The following is an 18,852-nucleotide window of genomic DNA, read 5'->3' on the forward strand; positions in this document are numbered from 1 at the left end:
AAATAAAGGCCTAACCCTAATTCTAACCTGAACCCTAAAACCATTGCTGTGTTTCAAATCACGAACATCCATACTCACTTTTGTAATTTGTAGTGCGTAAGTGCATTCCCATTGAAAGTAACATGCAGTGCACCAACAAATCTTCAAACTTGTGAAAAGAAGGAGGGGGGGGGGTCGTCACCGCTGGTGGCAGCTTCATTTCCTGGTAGATGGCACAGGAGGCACACACGGGAAAGTAAAACGTTCATTTTGAAGGCAGGTGGGTGGAGCAGCCGGCAGGAGGCTGACAATCCCGACCACCTGCTGTGACTGTCATTTCCGGTGAGTGCACAACGGCACTGTTTGATTTGGGACAATACAACCTCGGTGAAATTGATGCACTAGGCCAGTGAGTGTAGGCCTGCAGTGTACACAGTGTACTACAAGTGAGAGTACTAAAGTCCTAACCCTCAAACACCCAATTAAGATCGTGAGGAACGGCCAAAATGTCCTCACAACGATGGTTTCAAACCAAAATTTGTGCAACCAACAATAGACACACACACACACACACACACACACACACACACACACACACCCCAGAGTCTTTTGCTGGGCACTTAGATAAAAGATAAATCCAAGGTGGACAGAGTCTGGATCTTAATCTGTTGATTAGGAAATAGATAATGTGATTCCATATCTATATGTGTTGGGTTCTGTACATACAAACATAACATTATCTCATGTATAATAAATGTCCAGAGCTTTGGTAAGAAATATGACTTTAATGGTGAGTATAGATTCTAGTTGTTAACTTTCATACTGTGGTAGAGGAAACCTGTTGCTGAATGAATATAAACGAGACTACATAGTGTCCACTTACAGTCCACATCCAAAATAGTGTTAAATTCATATTCTTATGTTGATAATATGGCCAACTTATTATATGGCCATGTCCATCATTATTCTGATGTGAAAAGAACATATTAAAGAAAAGTTTGCAACATATAATTAAGATGGATAATACTAGAGAGATTTGTTGCAGAGGCTTTCTCTTTCATTAGTGTAATCTGTCTCTCTGAGACTGTTGTGGTGGAGATATGCTATAAAACTTGATTAAAGATATATTTAACCAAACTATTTTTTAAATGTAATGCCATATATCTAATAAAATAATTTGATAAAGATTAGTTTTATCATATCATAATGTCATATCTTTATTTCAGTGACTAACTGATACTATTAAATTAAAGCATTACATGGAAAATTCCTTTTAACACTAATTCATGTAGTTTTGGAGCCATTTAAAAGTACCATTTTGTTTTCATATGAGTTCACAACAATCTTATGGATACTAACAGTAGCTTTACTTGCTGAAGGTTCTGTCAGCATTAGTTTTGGTTCCTGCTAGGCTTTACGTAATTAAACTAGTTCCATGAAAATCCAGCTGGTCATATAACAATCATTATCTGTTTTCCTTGATTGTTGCATCCTGTTTGTCTCTGATCATGAAGTACTAAAAATACCCCCGTTCCTGGATTACTGTAATCCAGCGCCTCCCTGTGTCCATGAGTGTGTGTGTGTGCGTGCCAAGACATGGCCTAGCTGAAGATCCTTACTGAACAGTACACCGTGTTTCTCTGGGACTGCAGACTAAAGGTGAGTCACTAATGCTAATGCAACAGTCTCTCGTCCTCCACCTCCCTCTCTCTCTGATAATTAAAACATTATTTCACTAATTTACCTCAATCGTCTCATTCCCTGACTCTTGCCTTACTGCAGTGACAATAAAAGAATCAGCTCACCCATAAATCATCAGTGGTGGTCTCTTCCACTTTTAGGTCACTTTTCATCACCTTTCTGAAGCGGTTTTCTGTATTGTGAACTAATCCCACATGAAATGACAAACACCATGCTGTTGAGATTAGTTTGAAATACCTTTAATGCAACAGACAAGGAACACAACAATAATACAGTGCAAGGGAACAGTTGAGACAACAGCAATTAAACAGCCATTAGTGCAAGAGATTAATGAGGAGATCCATCAACTTCCACACCCAATCTAATCTGACAACACCACTTATTCTCCTGTATTACCAGTATCCTATAGTCAGAGAGGGGTTAGTGTGTGTGGGTGTGTGTGTGTGTGTGTGTCCTTGCCTCCTGCCTGTTAGGGATTCTCCCTAAAGAGCTTTGATGCCTTCTCTGCATCACTACAGGGTCTAATCACCCGTACCAGCTGTCAGTGTGTCGGCCTCCCTCCTTCTCTACGTCCACTGGCACCACTTAACCTCACATCCTCTGCAGTCGGACATAATGGACTCTCACAGCGTTCATACTGTAACATGATAAACATATATCAGCCGTTTATCAATCTGACTGCCCCATCCGATCAAACCCTCACAGAGACAGTACCAGTGCTATATTTGGTCCTGTACTTCTGTTAAAACTGCAGCTATTTTGTGCTAATATACTAAATTGTGTGCTCAGATTTTCCTCTTGTCTCCATCTTATCCTTGATTGTCCCTCCTTTCTGTCTTCCTCCTGGCCACAACTGCTTTTTTCATTTTTTTCTCTTCATATGCTCCTAATAATTTCCTAATAATGTAGTTCACTCATTCATTCATGAAGGTCCATCATTTTTTTGACATTGTTTCAGATCAAGTTACTCTGTGCCTGTTTTAGTTAAGCTAAAACATTTATAAGAACTGACATATTCAAATCCAAGATACAACTTTAAAGACGGCATTGTATCTGAAGACAAATTCTACATGTCTTAGTGCATCATTTTATACACATTTTACTGTAATTCTGCCTGGCATAGCACCAGTGCTCTCGTGAGGATTTTAGAAACCCTGTGGTCGAAAGTCCTCCAGAGCAGCCCCAGATTTGACCCCCAAACAATGACAAAATGTTTCTTTTTTATATATTTTCTATGTTTAACCACTAAAATATATTTTCTGTAAATTTTATCTTTCTTCATTATTGTCGTAACTCTGATTCTAAGCCTCATGCCTGGAATTACATTTTTGTATTTAATGTAATATTGTAAATTTGGCCTAAAATGGTCAAATTTAAGGCTTTTGACTTGATATATGATCAGAATCAGACTTCAGAAACTCACCATATGTACTTTGTGTTTAACTGTTCTCCTCATTAAAATGCTTAAAATTCCAAGAAACAATACAGAGGATGTGACCTCAGTGGCAGCTACCTCCCTGTGAAGCAGCTACCACCCTGTGCGTTTGACAAATGCTGATAGAAAAAACTGTAGTTTATGATGATGTATTTACCAAAGTGTCTGTGGGGTTTAAAGGTTTTGACACAGGACTAATATCACTCGTGTTGAACCTCTGCACCTTTCGTGAGTGAGCAGGATCAGGTTGCATCATACGCTGAGCTAGCTGCTGCTGCTAACACCAACGCTGAGGATTTACAACCACGGGCCTTCATCTTCTGGTTTCTCAGCCAAACATTTGAACACCATTGATTTATTGATCAGGGCGGATGATAGTCAACTCAGTGCTTAATGGTCTGTGTATGGATCTATGGGTTATGGCCCAATAGTCAAAGGGCTTCTTTTGTCTGTACCTTCAGTGTTTCATGTCTAAGATTACACTCACAGTTTGATGTCATGATCAGCTAAGTGTGGCCAAGATGAGGGACATCAAATATCTGAAGGAGGGGAGAAGCAGGAAAAGGAGGAATTAAAATCTCTCGTGATATTTTCCTACACTTGCTGCATCCTCGCTGAGTTTCTACGGCGTTCTCAGACTTTAAGAATGCCAAGAGGGGGGATGGTCAATCTTAACCCTTCATCGCTCCGCCTGCAGTCAGTCACACACCCAGCATCCACACCCAGACCTGTACCGATGGGCAAAATGACAGTGTTTCATTTCTAAACATAAAATAATCCTCTTCCTCTGACGAATCCTGCGATGATGGTGGAGGGCCGACTGGTAAAAGCTCTCGGTCAGTTGTTGGCAAGTCTAGAACCACCGGATCCTTCCAGCCCACCAGAGTGAGTTCTACCATTGCCAAACACTGTGGGAGAGTGTGCCGGTCACCACCACCAGATCTATGTGACGACTTGGGTTCAGGTTACACGGGATGGCGTCTCAGAGATGGAACACGGGCCTCCATGGCAACCGGTGATATCTGAGAGGGAGGACGCAATCGATCAGATCCATCGTCCATCCCTCCCCCCCCCTCCCTCCCACTCACCCTCTCCTCTCTGTGTGTTTCTCTCAGAAAAACTCAGAAGATGTCAGAATGTTTGCGAACAGCAGAGTGTCTGTCTTGTCCCATATTGGCACTACACATGATTGCTCCAACAACAGGAAACAAAGCAAAAATGTGCTAGTGCCAAAATGGGCAAAGAAGATGAGAAGCATTTAAGAAACAGCTCTTGATTGAGAGCAGGTCTGTCTGTGCTTTCACATTTAAAGTTAAAGCAGAATCTGGACACGGACTCGGGCAGTGTGGTTCTGTCTCTACTCTGTTTATGGCCCTATGGTAATTCACTGATAGTGTGCTGTGACAGTGAATTCTACCAGTGCCATACACAGAACAGGAGGAGATATAAGCGCAGGCCCACGTTAGTGCTAACAGAGCTTTAAAACCTGAACATCTTTTCCACCAAACATTTCTCTTGATGTCCTGCATGTTGCTTCATGCTCAGGTTCTACTTTTCTTGTCGACTGAAGTTTGGAGAATCTTATCTTAACAGCGTAGGATGGAAATGAGCAGACACTATTATAACCAACGACGTCTTTCTCACATGTCTGTTCTGTTTACCTCACAGGATAGGGAGTAAATCCAGCCATGCCATCTGCTGCGGGGTCAGACCTGCCTGTGGTGCTTATTTCCCCATACACGCACATTCTTTAAGAAAATCTTCATAGACTTAGGGCTGAGTTATGTCCTTCTAAACATTACCATTTGACCGTACCATTGGATATGGACCATAGGTTTAGTGTTTTGGCACATTTCTAGCCTCCATGAGATCCTGGTGAAGGAGCAGGTCTGCTGCTCAGATTGATCCTGGCTGTAGAGAATGATGCGCTAAGTGATTTTTGAGATGCTCCAAATGGGTCCCAAAGCAGGGCTCATCTTCCCGTTTCCGGGAGAGATCAATAGAGTAAAAAGCTTGAGAGAGAGAGAGAGAGAGAGAGAGAGAGAAAGAGCATAGACAGAAATCAGAAGGAAACAGAAGTTGATGGACTGACTTGCATTTCTTTCCCCTCACATCTTGGTCTCTGTTACTGGTTAGTCCATCCATGTCTGATAAAGGATATTTGACTGTCCATCAAGCTCAAGAAGAGAATAAAATATGTTCAGGTCCTTCAACAGAACCAGTTGCCATTAAAATCAAGGCTCTAGTGGAGGATAAAACTACAACACCTTGTGTAATATCATCATATTTTGTTTGCAGAAGATCTATACATCATGCCATCTGGAGAAGTCTCTAAAACAAAAACCATGAACTCATCATTTTCAAAGATAAACGATCTTTTTTTTTTTTTGTATTTTTTCTTCAGCTCGATTAGAGGCCATGAATGCCCACTGCATATTTATTTACAAAAACGTTACGCAGGATTTTGCCACAAATATCGCGCAGGCCTGTTTTTTTTTTTTGTTTTGTTTTTTTCAGATGCAGTATTGGGCTTCTTACCTTAGAAAGCAGGTCCTATATCCTCACAGCACACAAAAAACACTTTAGTTAGAAAAACATAAGGGGAAACTTCTTCATATTTTCCGTTGAGCCAAACCTCCAAAAGCAGTAGAATATCTTCACAGCAGGTCAGTCTCTTGATCGGACCAGAGATGAGAGCACTGCCCAGTGATGTGTCATTCAAGTGGATGAAAGCTGACTTTTTTATTAGGTACTTCTTCTTCTTGTCCAAACACCGTCAATTTACTCTCCGTATCTCCACCTCTCCGTCCAGCCCGGCTCCCTGCTTGTTTGGGTTGCACGGCAGGGGATTTTCTAGTGGACAGGTAATTAGTTTGTAAGCATCTTAACCCACTGGCAGTATAGTAATCCATGCAGCACTCCTCCCTCTCCTTCTGCCGCCTCTATACGCAGGCCAGCAGCACATTTCCTCTGCGCCTTTTACGCACAGGACGCACACTGCAGTGGCGAGGATGAGACGCTGGAAAACCGGTTGATTGGTAATTTAATGCTGCCCATATTAGTTTGGTAAACTTTAGACAAAATCAGGACTCATACAAAACAAGTCATTAAAGCTAATTTTGTACTACAGCGGCCATATATGCCTGAAATAAAACAGATTTGTTAGACGAAGAACGATGGTAAACTGTAGCTTTATTTACCCTGCTCCCACTAAACTCTTTACGTGCTGCGTAATAAAACCCTAATGTTTGTTAACAGACAACCGACCTACCAGCATCCACCGGGTGTGGCATCCAGCTGCAGCCAGGTCCGATCTCTCTCTGTCTCTGCCTCTCTCTGCATGGGAGTGAAAGTTTCTCCGAGCCCAGGCCTCCTCTTCCCCTCATTATATACCGACACCCAAACGTCCCTCCAGAGCTCATTTACCTGCTGTCGGTGATTATTAGACAGATTGCAGGTGGAAAAACAGGCATCATCCTTTCAGCTGATGTGAATCCGTCAGAGTGGGACAGGACAGGTTTGGGTTACGGCTCCTTCAAAGTTGACGTTGAAATCCACCCGTTCGCCCTTTGTCCTCTCCATACATTATGAAGGAGGCGCAGCCGGTCAGCAGCGTCTCCTCGCCCGCTGCACAGCGCTGCTTCTACTCGCGTTACTCTGACATGACTTTCCTCATCAGGGACTGGACTCTCAAAAAAAAACTGCTGTCAGTGTTTTATCACTCATGAAACTAATAATTGCTCGTTTCTCTTGGTTATTAGCGGATTAACAGTTGTTGATCTTCTTAAAAAGAAGCTCTACGCACTGTTACAAGTTTATCTTCAAAATAACTTAGGCAACAATTAGCCAGCTGCTGTATTTCATACCACAGACCTTAATAACATGTTTGGTTTTTTTGTTGTCTCCGTTGTTTTGTGTCTCTGGTCATTTTGCACCTCTGCAGTTGTTTTGTGTTTCATCAATTTGTGGTCAGTCTCTGAGGATTTTCTAAATTTTGTTCTCTTTTAACCAGAACTTAAAAACAGATGTGAAGATAGATCATTTATTATTACTCTCATGCAGCCAAAACACCTTTTAATTGGCATATTATAACTATTGCGGTTTACTTTTTTAACTTAAACAATGTAAGAATGAGTTTCTGGGAAAAAAAAAGTTACAATCAAAAGCTTAATCTGCTTTACTGAGCCCTGCGTTACCCTTCAAACCTCCAACCAAATTAAAGTGATGTTGAAACAGGAAACCTGAACATGCTCAGAAAGAGGCTCCATAGCCACACAAGGATGAATATTTCATAACATCATTATTGTCTGCCTGTGTCTGTTAAAGAGCATCACACTCCAGCATCTCAACATGCAGGACTATGTATACTTTTACTTATTCATACTGACTTTTTTTACTGTATCAGATCCATATCTGCAATGGAAAGTCAAGAATATCCTTAATAATCTAACCGGCACCTTAATTGGATTAGCATTTAAGGCCTTCTTAGATGGTTTTCAAAGTTTGTGTGTGAAGAAAAATAGGCTACTTACTATGGAAGCCAGTATCCACCTGGAAACTTTGACTTTGACTTAGGTCCAAAATATACAATTTTGAAATCAAAATCTTTGACAAACCATAAGCATCTTTATTTTCAGTATGACTAACTTTTCATCTATTTTCATTCTTTCATTCGTAGCAGACATTAGCTTCTCTTATGCAACTCTCATCAACAGGCCTTTTGCACAGCAGGCATTTTGACTGGTCATTAATCACAGGTGTTACTAATAACATTAACGCCGGCTCTGTTCTAGTTCACTGTCTCAGTGTGACAGTGAGGCAGTGTGCACAGAACCAGGGCCCTGACAGTGAGGCAGTGTGCACAGAACCAGGGCCCTGACAGTGAGGCAGCTAAGGTCCGCCACCGTTATTTTTACACCTGTGCTTTTCCTACTGTGACGTCGCAATACGTCTCATCACAGACATAAAACACATAAAACAACAATAATGTGTAATTAGATATGGGTCATGTAAACATGTGACTTCATAGGTTGGGGTTTTTTATTCTGCTTATATGTTTAAAGAATATAGCTGGGAGTGTTAAAAAAAATGGGGATAAAAATAAATGAGGGTTTATCTAAAACTGATCCAAATTTGTTGGGGGGCCCTCCTCCTCCTCCTGAAGCTCGAGACTTAGGCAGTCTGCAAGACAGACAGACGGGACTGCCATCTAGTGGACGAAGGAGATACAGGTGTTACTCTGAGTGATCCCCAGATTGACACAATTTATCCCCAGCACATTAAATTCATTATCTATGTGACAAGTCCTAAGGCCTAAGAACATTAGGTTAAACTAAGCTAACATTTTGAAAACAAAAGGCAAAACTAATTTTCTTACATCAGCACCTGAGGTAATCTGGCATTGTGTCATACACAGAAGTATAATACTGACAGTTATTTTTTTTGTTGTTGTTTATTTCTGTCTTCAAGTTACAAGGGAAGCACATTTATTAATTTTTTGCTTTTAAAAAATCATGGACATCTTGACTTGTGTCTTGGACTTCGGGCTTAAAAGACAAAAATAAAAACATTCAAAACAAATTATAGGCATCAAATATATGTCTCATTAATAAAAAATACATAATACACTGATGAATCCAGATGATGACAAACAACAAGGCTGGACAGTTTTTTTTTTGTTTTTTTTTTTGTTGCACATGACAATTGACTGTGTATCATGTTGTCCTAAGACCTACAACAACATATATTTGGTTACCAATGCTAATTAGAGCCGTTTTAACTAGGCTATTTAACAAATACATTTTTAATACCATGTCAAAAACTGTGACATGCTAGTTTTATTAACCTATATTGTTCTCAAATGAAGGTAAACCCTCTTGCAAGACACCATGGAAGAGATCCTGATATCATTTTTTAAAAAAATTATAAAAGGATTATTAATTTTTGTCTATAATCCATTTTTTCTGCAAACAGGAAGAAATAGCCCATTTTGATGGCGATGAAGTAAGATACTAATTTGTGTTTCTTTACAGAAATAACACATAATACAAACTGATTTACAGTGCGTTGAGTGCATGTTACAAACGTATTATCAGACTTCGAGTCTGCATTACACAGAGACAAGTGCACCATCATGTAATTTAACAGTAAACTGTCACTTCTCTGTTAATGCCTCCTCTGCACAATCGCTAACAGGCACATGGATCTTTTCCGGGGTAAATCAGGACAAAAGTTATTCATCTGTCCACTGAAGAAGAAGAAAACTGTGCCTGAATTTCAATTTGAAGTAATCTGAGATGACCACTCAAGAGTATGACGCTTTGATAAACATTATTCATTTATCTTCTCATTTAACCTCAGAGTAAACTCTTCATCCCCAAATCCAGTCTGAGGGGGTTGGGGTTGGGGTGGGGGGTATATATATGAAGCTAAGCTTGTAGAGCCATTACATTTTGGTCCCGCCATTTTGGAAAACAACAGGCCATCAACAGTGTGACAAAAGGAAATGCGACAGTGTTGAATGGCTGAAACAAAGAGCACTTCTTGTCAGACAATGTAAATTATCTTTGATGGGTACATTTGCATAAGAAAGGGGTGCAGGGGAGCCGGGGTGCAACGTGTCTTTGAAGGATTTGATTCGACAAAGAGTCATCCCATAGACAAAGATGTATTAATTCTCCTCATCTTTACAGGACAATTAGTCGTTAAACAAGTGTGTTATGTAAGTATTAGACCAGATATAATTCACCACCCGCAAAAAAAAACTAACTATCCCTACGCAAGTCAAACACCTATTATAGTTCAACACAAGCAATAGGCAAAGTTAAGAAGTTCAACAATTCAACAAGGACCTGGATTATCCCCTCCAAACCCCGCCCAGTTCACAGGCATCCTCTTCATATCTACAGCTTTACAGCTCCACAAAGCCCTACACAAACTTTACTTCTGTGTCATGCCACAATATACAAGGATACTCAGAGAATGACAAACACTTTCCTAAAACGGAGAGGAGGAGGAGGAGATGGGTGCTGAAGATGAGAGGGATCAGGATCGTGAACCTTCTCCTCCACTTCTGCTGAGCATCAGGACACGGGATATCAATACGCCATGATTCTCCCTCGATCTCGCTCTCATTCATTCATTCACACACACACACACACACACACACACACACACACACACACACACACACACACACACACACACACACACACAAACAAACACACAAACACTCTATGGCGTTGTCATGGTTCATGCACTGGTGATTGATAATGCGTGGCGTGCAGTCCTGTCCGAGAAGCTGTCTGCAGCCACACCACTCTGTACACGGCGGACACATGACTGCGATGAGGCCTTCTGGTCTTCGGCTCCTCAGAAGTGATGATTGTAATGGCAGCTCCTTGGGCCAGTGCTGTCAAACAATGAAAGGTGAAGAAAAAAGGAGAATCCACGTGCTTCTAAAGTTGAGATCGCTCAGAAATAGTGGATTGTCATCCTGCAGACCTCTGTCACCGAAGAAAAGATTCCTGATGATGCAGTAAAATGTTGAATGATGACTAGAAAAAAAAAACTTGAGCATGTTGCAACAGAAAAGCTGGTGAGGTGTGGCCTGTGGATCCAAATAGGAAACTGAGTGTAAACAGTCTAGTTTTGCTTCGATGACAGTCCTCTCACCTCCTCGTTCGGTTTAGACCTGGAGAGTGTGACAGCCTTGACCGAGGCCACTAAAGATCAGGAACTGAATGATGCACTACTTTCTGATCTAAACAGGCTCTGTTGGGTGAAGAAGAGGGGGAAGGGGCAGGTGGGCATGAATTCCTAAATAAGGGTAAATATTCTGCAATATCATACTGCAAATCCTTGTGTAGCGATAAAAATCCTTGTGTTGCTGTAAAAAATTGTCTTGTTTAAATATGAATATAGTACTGAGTTTCTGCTCTTTAGGAAATGATAGTCTGTTGTGAGGTGAAGTGGAAAGAATCTCCCCCTTCACTACAACTCCATGTCCTGAGCCTCGTCCTCCGAAAAGTCTGACATGGAGCTCTCGGAAGAAGAGTCGCCCCCTCCTTCCTCCTGCTCCTTTAAAGCCTCCTCTGTGGCGTATTTCTGGATGTACTCTGTAAGAAAAACATGAGGAGGGAGAAAGATGGGATGGGATCCATGTGACGTCCACAGCGACTGAGCACACACATCATCAGATGATTCAGTTTTGTCCGTCATGGTGAGGAACTCCTCTATAATGGTGGAAACCTCGTCACAGTTTACAGCATTTGATTAATAAAAAACATTTTTGGCCTTTGATAAAATTATCTCATTTCAAGGTCCACTTACTTACTAGTTTAGGAGCTTTTAAATGTATTATGTTGTCTTCCTCAGAAGGCCGAGTCTGAGTGTGATATAAAATGCATTTCCATCCACTTAGTTTTTAAATTTGTGCTTAAAAATTTCAACAAGTACAAATATCATTCTACGCTTGACTGAGGTGGAAAAGTTGGCACATGGATAAAAATAAAATGTGATAAAGTGCAGTTGACAGACAAAAACATCAGACCTGTGTGGAACACATGAGACTATAATGTTCTTCAAATTAATGCACAACACAAATCCACATAGTTTTCCACTGATATTCTTTTAATGATTTCACTGAGCCGTCTTCTTCTTCAATGGTTAAATGGAATCCACCTGGAGAATTAGTGCCACCAGCTGTTTATCTGGACGATACAACTCTCAATTTTTATATGGCTGTAGTGGATGGAAATCAGCATCAACTTGCATTTTCTTTTTCAGATTCTTTGGAACTTTGGTTTAAATTTGAGACGCAGTTTAACGGTTTTTGCGGCTATGGCTCAAAGTTCCCTGAACACGCAAGTATGTGGACCTTGAGGTGAGATCATCTTGTCATCTGATGTCTACTGACAAAAAGACGGTAAAAATTCAAGTTTTGTTAGAAATTAGCTCGTTTCCATTAATATTCACATGCAGCTTCTACATTGTCAATAAACACATTGTCTGTTCTATGTCTGACTCGCCCAGTCAACACCTGACAGTGAAAATGATCTAAACTATTAGAAATACAGACTGTATTTGATTGCAAGTTGCAAACATGTCCGACAAGGCTGATGGTGATATTTGGCTTCTAACTGTGTGTGTTCCTTTAGCTTGAATGGCTGCAGTAGCTCCTTACAAAACCACAGCTGCATTCTGGGACTGCACTAAATCTAAATTTTATATTCCCCCAGTGCAGAAATATCAAGAAAACAGCGACACCCTGCACTAACCACATACATGGACACGATTTTGTTTTCTACCTGAACAGCTTGGCCACTATATCTGACTTTCAGAGTAAGACACCAGCGTGCTACCTTTGATCTTGTGTTTATAATCCTCTGGTCGGTGCAGGTACATGGCGGCTGCGTCCCCGTTCAGAGGATCAATGGGGTTGGGGTAGGCGAGCAGCTGAGGGAGGAACGACTCAAAGATGTTGGTGAGGTCTGGTGGATGTGGGGAGAAAAAGTAGTCAGTAGACATAAAAACAAACCTACACAGGTGATATGAAATAACAAGCTGCAGTCATTCCAGTATGTGTGCAGCTACATCATCATCCCCCAGAGATGATAAAAAACTATTTCGAATGCAGGCACACCTCACAAACAAGTCCAAAAGGTGTAGAACATCTTTTTGAAACAGTGATGTACTGCTGAGACACCTATCAATATTACTCACAACCTGATCAAGTGAACAGTGTGTTAATGCATCTGTTGCACATAGAGGCACAAAGTCTCAAGTGTAAATCAAATGTGGGCACAACTTGTAGAAGTTTGAAGGAGTTTTATAGTCATTGTAACAGCCAATTGAACAACAGAAACAAAGTGAGAAAAATCCCCTCCACATGAGTGTGTTCACTACATCCTGTTCAGTCCTCTCAGCCTCAGGACCTTCTTATCTATCAGTGCTCAATACATGACCTTAATACAAGCTGCAGTTATCATTGAAGTGTAAGCCGATTAAACCGAGATGCTCTGCCCGAAGCTGCAGTGTAGAGGTGCAAGCTGCCTGCTTTGTGTTATTTTACTGGCTATTTAGTGTCAGTCAGTTTAACTGACTGACTGGTGAAAGTATTGATATACAGTATATAAGACTGTCACAATGAGAGCTGTGGCTATGACCTACCGTAGAGAGCTGTCCATGTCTGGTTAATGACATCTAAACACACGGTTCCTGACCTGAAAAAAAGACAAAACACAACACAACAAACACTGTGACTGAACAAAATAAAGGGCCTAGCAGAGGCTGTCACAGTCAAGGAGAGTGCAGAGTGAGTCCTGGGTGACTTGAACAAAAGGAATAAGCAGAATATTATCAATAGCAAGAATAATTTCCCATATACTTAACTTTAAGATATGATTGTAGGTGAAGGTGTCAGGTTGTTTCCACAAAAAAGATACAACCACTATACACCGATATCTAAAACCTGTCCAACTTACGCTTCATCAATGTTGGGATGAAAGATTTTATTCATGAATCCTGTGAAAAAAAAAAAAAAAAGGGGCAGGTTATAATCACTCTGATGTCCACTGTTAACAGCACTACTTCATGAGGTAAGAATAACAGTGATGGGCAAAGAGATTTTCAAGGCACTTGAATGATTAATTCATACCTATAGATGGCGATTTGAAGGGATATTTATCTGGCAGGTCCACCCGAACCTTCCACACGCCTCCTTCATAGGGCGCTGGAAAAAGTAAGATCAATCGTTATATTCTCAAAACAATCACACAAAACAAACAGCATTGTCCAAGTTGTTAAAGGAAGAGTTTGGCATTTTGGAAAACACACTTATTCTCTTTCTTGCCGAGAGTTAGATGAAAGGATCAATACAACTCTTATAAATTTATATTACACCGGTGAATACTTGGTTAAAACTGGGGAGAATCGAAAATCTGTCATTTTCAGGAGGCTCTTACTTCCAGGCGGTCCATGGAACTTGACCACAAACTCGTTGAGTCCACTAAGGATGGTGACCTCGTGCTTGCTCTCAATGCTGACGACTGGTTAAGGAAAAGGCACACCCGAAATACAACCAACGCAAGAGGCAGAAAATTCAAAGATCAAATGTATTTTGAACAAAACTTAACCAAAACATGCTGGAATATTCTGTCCAAAATTGTGGATTCTCACTCTGTGAACTTGTCTGGGCAGAGGTCAATCATAGGATCAACAACATGAGGCAATGAGATCAATAACGCAGTGGCCACTGCCAGAAAGAGCCAACCAACAGACAACAGCTCTTCTTAGTGACAAAACAACTTCACAATGAGTCAAGACAGAATTTAAAACTCATGTAAAAGAAGAACAAAAACTTTTCCACTGAACCGTATATGAATGATCACAAATCCATTCCACATTTCAAGCCGCAAAAAATCAGCTGTTGCACTCAGACAAAATCAGGAAAGTGCAGTGGATGATTTCATAATGGCGACAGATCATTATTCTCAATAAACATATTCAAAAAGGAAAATAATACTGAATGCACAGACATCAGAGGAGAGTCTATCAACTACCAAACATTAAGATGGTCAGTGTAAAGCCGCTGTCTTCAGCTACCTGAGCTGTAGAGAAGACTGATGGGAACTTTCATCTGTTTTGACGGTAGCTGCAGCTACAGAAGATGGAACGTGACATGAGTGAGGAGGATGTGTCAAAATCGCAGCTTGTGGTGACAGCAGGAGACATAAAACTGAGTCAACAGTCTGACCGCAACACAGAAAGGTCGAATGTCTTCAGTCAACGACTGTGGGACTGACACAATGACAGATGGAAAACAAAAAAAACCCCACAAAAACCAAACAGCGAACTGTTACGCTCTGTTTCATCATCCTGTCATAAATCCTTCTGTCATCTTGATCCCAACACTCTCACGGAGGTAACGTTAGGATAATGCTAGATTACATAACTTTCAGGCAGCAAAATAACTGTAAAAATCTACCAGAGAAGAAGGTTTAAAAAACTCAAGTCACTCAATAGTCAAAGGTTTGCAAACCACTGACCAAGAAGACAGGGTAGCTCTAAATGTGATCCGAAGCAATGGGTCCTATAAATAAAACCTGTTACAGTTGCAGGCTTGTGCAGTAAAAATGTGCATCTCTCCCTTCTGCCTTTCCCCTAGGGCTATCCATAGAAACCCTAGCATATGCTCACTCAAGAGTAAAGTAACTACACAAGGGAAAACCTTTATTTTGAAGAAAGCTCTCAGTGCACTTATTTATCAGCACTATCATGCACTAGTTCTCATGACACTCAGCATTTTGGCTCTAAGTCCATACTTTATAAATTGCGTCAACGAGAAGTTTCTTTGTCTCTCCTTTGTTGGCATATGATCACACCTGTGGTAAAAATGTTCTAAGTTTCTTGATGTGATTTGATTTTATTCACACACATAAATGTGTGTGTGTGTGTGTGTGTATATATACACAAATACATCTGGGTCTTATGTTAAAACCTCTCCTCATTGTAAGGTTTTAAATCATAAAAAGAAAAAAGAGAGGAAAAAAAGAGAAAAACATGAGATTTTTTTATGAAAAAATCTGATTAAAACTAAAAAACAAACAAATCAAAAGAAATAGCAAAGACAACAAAATATATGTAGCAGAGGGAATACAAGAATTTAAATGAATCCATAAACCAGAATCCAGGACTACCTTTACGTACCCGATAGCAAATAAACTCTTATTTATCTCGGCATCATTAAATCTGCCTGTGCTTGAGCATGTTAGTAGCTCCAGGTAGAACCAGACGTGTGTATTATAATTCTAACCAACAGTCTCACATGAGACGTTTACAAACATAATTGTTGAAATTCATTGATTGATGACAGATTAAATGGCTGGCTATTATGAAAATTATATTAAATATGTAAATAAAATATGTAAATTTGAGGAGTAATAATAAGTGTTAAATTATCAAATTGATATCAAATAAGCCCTGGAATCAACACTGTGTATTAGGCTGACTGTGTGTAAGTCTTGACAGATTTGTAATGTAAATACTTAAATATTAGCCTAATTTCATTTACTAATATCATTTGAGGGAAAAGACTATGTAACCTTAACATACATACAACATACATCCATTATAAAGGACTAACGCTTTTCTCATGTTGTTAATTGGGCAGATTATTTTCATTTTGAATTAAGATTTCACTAAACTTTCTGATTTCATCACCAATTGATCATTTAGATTAAGAGCAGACTTTTTGATTGTTAAAATGTCAAAAACAAACAAACAAACAAACAAAAAAACTAAAACCGGCTACTGGGACGTCTTCAAATTTCTTGAATTGTCTAACCAACAGTGCTAAATCAAAGATAGTGAGATTACATGAAAACTCAGGAAATCATCACATTTCATAAACTGGAGACAACATTTTGCTATGACTTCAAATGACTGAAACAACTATCAAATCGCAATTTTCACTGACTAGTTTGACTAATCAATTAACTCTCTGATTGTTTCAACTCTAACTGTGTGACCCTAGTTCTTCAAAGGTGAAAACAACAGGATCACCCACTCCAGCGGTGTGCGGCCCTGCCCCTGCCCTGGACTAAAGCCCCTCCGCCCCTGCATGTGCCCCGTACGGCTCTCATGTTGTTCTTCGATCAGCTGTGTGTGAAGCCCCGCCCCCTGCCATGTTCCGGATGGTAACAGGCTGACCAATCAGAGAGCAGCATCTAGCTGCAGGACAAAAACAAAACAATGCAGCTCACGCTGTCAGAAAACCTTTCATGCAAACTTCAGGTGAAAACTGCAAATAACGAGCCACAACACAACGATGCACACAAAAGAAGACTCCACCAGTCAGCTGTCAACAAACTGAAACATAACATATTCGGCCTCAAGAGAGTAATATATATATTTTTTTAATTAAAAAAGGACAATACCATACACATTCGCTTTCTTTAATCGCCCCTCTTTTTAGCATCGTTAAAGTCAGGTAAAATTATATTTCAGCTTCATAAGCTTTACTGTATAATATGTGGTAAACACGCCAACCGTGACTTATTCACTGTAAACAAAATTTATGTTCAGTTTATCTTCTATTTGCAAGATTTTTATATTTGGGCGTCATTGTAAAATTAGCACAAAATGTGAAAGTCTGCTTTTTACTGTTGTCTAACGTGAACAAATGTAGTTAGCTGTCGACTTTCTATGTGTCATTTGTCAGAAGATCGTCTCTGTTACGCTACATCGAGCTTATTTGTCCAGTCTTGGTGATAGCATGCTAAACAGCAAGCTCCCTCGGCGTTAACGCTACGAAATCATGAAAAAAAAATACATGTCTTTCCAAAGAAGTGTCTCGAAAATGTAAGAGTCCTCGGTCATCCTTCACATTATGCTGTCAGTCCGGTGGGACCACATATTACTGGCTAGCAGGCTAACTTATCGCTCCCCAAGCTAAGGCTAACAACGGCCAAAGCTAACAGAGTTTCACCAGCCAGCGTTGTGTTGCGACAGATTACGCTGCTAATTCTCTGATGGATACAAACAAGACAAGAAAAAACATTAATAATGTATTATCGAGCTAATGCTGGCTAACTGGCAAGTGGGTCCACACAAATGACATTAAACGTGTAGCTCCCTTGCTATTCTGCTAACTTAACAGTGAGCTAGCATTAGACACGGAGCTTCCCGTTGACACCACGGTGTTTAATGTTACTCACTTTTCACAATGTACATTAATCTCACATAGCTAGCAGCTTGACAATACGCATCGTTACAACAGCCACAGGGAGCAAATGGTGCATTTTACCAACATCGGAGAGCTGACAATGGCTATTAAACAAGACGTGCCTATTTGATTTGGCTATTTTGACTTGTTTATGTTCTGGGAAGGATACAGTTTCACCACGTCGGTATCCATTCGCCTCTTGCCCGGACTTGGAGACGACATTTTTGTATTCCTTCAAAGAAGTGATCTAAAAATACTGCGGCGATGAGGCTACCTCGACCTCTCAGCTTGGATGGACTGTATCAGCAGCCTTCCCACAATGTCCATAAACAGGATCCTAGCTGCAACATCGCCCACTGTTCCTCCTCTCAGTGGATCTCCAGGGTTGGTCTGAGACCAGCGCTGCCTAGTTGTGTCCTCCTGTCCTGAGGACTCTGCCAGTGACATCAACCTCCAGCGACCAGGCTGACGAGAGGAGGGGCCCAGGTACAGACATCAGCTTAATAGAACATGACTGCACTGTTAGTATCGTGTGTATGAACGTATTTAAAACTGCTGTGGTCAAACCTGGAAAGATGCAAGTTTACATTTAAACAAACAAACAAACAAAAAAGTACTTCTGGCTTGTTTTTTTCCAGAGGTTGCTCAAATGTTGCTCAAAGAGAAAAGTGAGTGCTTGTCTATCATACCTAGCTCTATGGTGAAACTGTCATTGAAAAGGCTGAAATAAGCACATTAGGCCAAAGTTGTGTTTCCTCACAGGCACTCTGTGTCCACGCATGATATGAATCACGAATATGAGGAGTTAATAGATGATTTAGCCTCTTATCCTTCACAAGATACTTGGCAGTTTATCAGGTACACCAAACTAAAACTAATGCATTCTTATGAAACACTTCTGTCCTATGTAATAATAAATCCAGCCTTCATGATGGGTATAAGTACCTGTACTCAAGAGATGTCATTTTAACTGTATGGTAATTTTAGAGGCTTTACTGAGGGGTGTTTATAT

At 40.4% G+C, this 18,852-nt stretch overlaps 1 protein-coding gene and 1 long non-coding RNA gene across 2 annotated transcripts; both read right to left on the bottom strand.

Moving 5' to 3' along the window:
* Positions 1 to 1,897: 1,897 nt before the first annotated feature.
* On the bottom strand, positions 1,898 to 5,780 carry LOC139635203 (uncharacterized). The gene is made up of 2 exons (XR_011694143.1): positions 5,654 to 5,780; positions 1,898 to 3,654 (listed from the first exon to the last, which is right to left on the bottom strand). It is a non-coding gene; the product is annotated as an uncharacterized lncRNA (long non-coding RNA).
* Positions 5,781 to 8,548: 2,768 nt separating this feature from the next.
* Positions 8,549 to 18,286, bottom strand: LOC139635201 (ubiquitin-conjugating enzyme E2 H-like). Its single transcript, XM_071502288.1, has 7 exons — positions 18,010 to 18,286; positions 14,080 to 14,156; positions 13,773 to 13,847; positions 13,600 to 13,639; positions 13,286 to 13,338; positions 12,478 to 12,606; positions 8,549 to 11,232 (listed from the first exon to the last, which is right to left on the bottom strand). Exons 1-7 carry the CDS (start codon positions 18,060 to 18,062, stop codon positions 11,108 to 11,110), a joined length of 552 nt encoding a protein of 183 aa, XP_071358389.1. The 5' UTR covers positions 18,063 to 18,286; the 3' UTR covers positions 8,549 to 11,107.
* Positions 18,287 to 18,852: the final 566 nt, after the last annotated feature.

The sequence above is a fragment of the Trachinotus anak genome, unplaced genomic scaffold (assembly GCF_046630095.1).
Source record: "Trachinotus anak isolate AG129_WGS33_773 ecotype Australia unplaced genomic scaffold, CSIRO_AGI_Tana_v1 ptg000002l, whole genome shotgun sequence".
Taxonomy (NCBI): domain Eukaryota; kingdom Metazoa; phylum Chordata; class Actinopteri; order Carangiformes; family Carangidae; genus Trachinotus; species Trachinotus anak.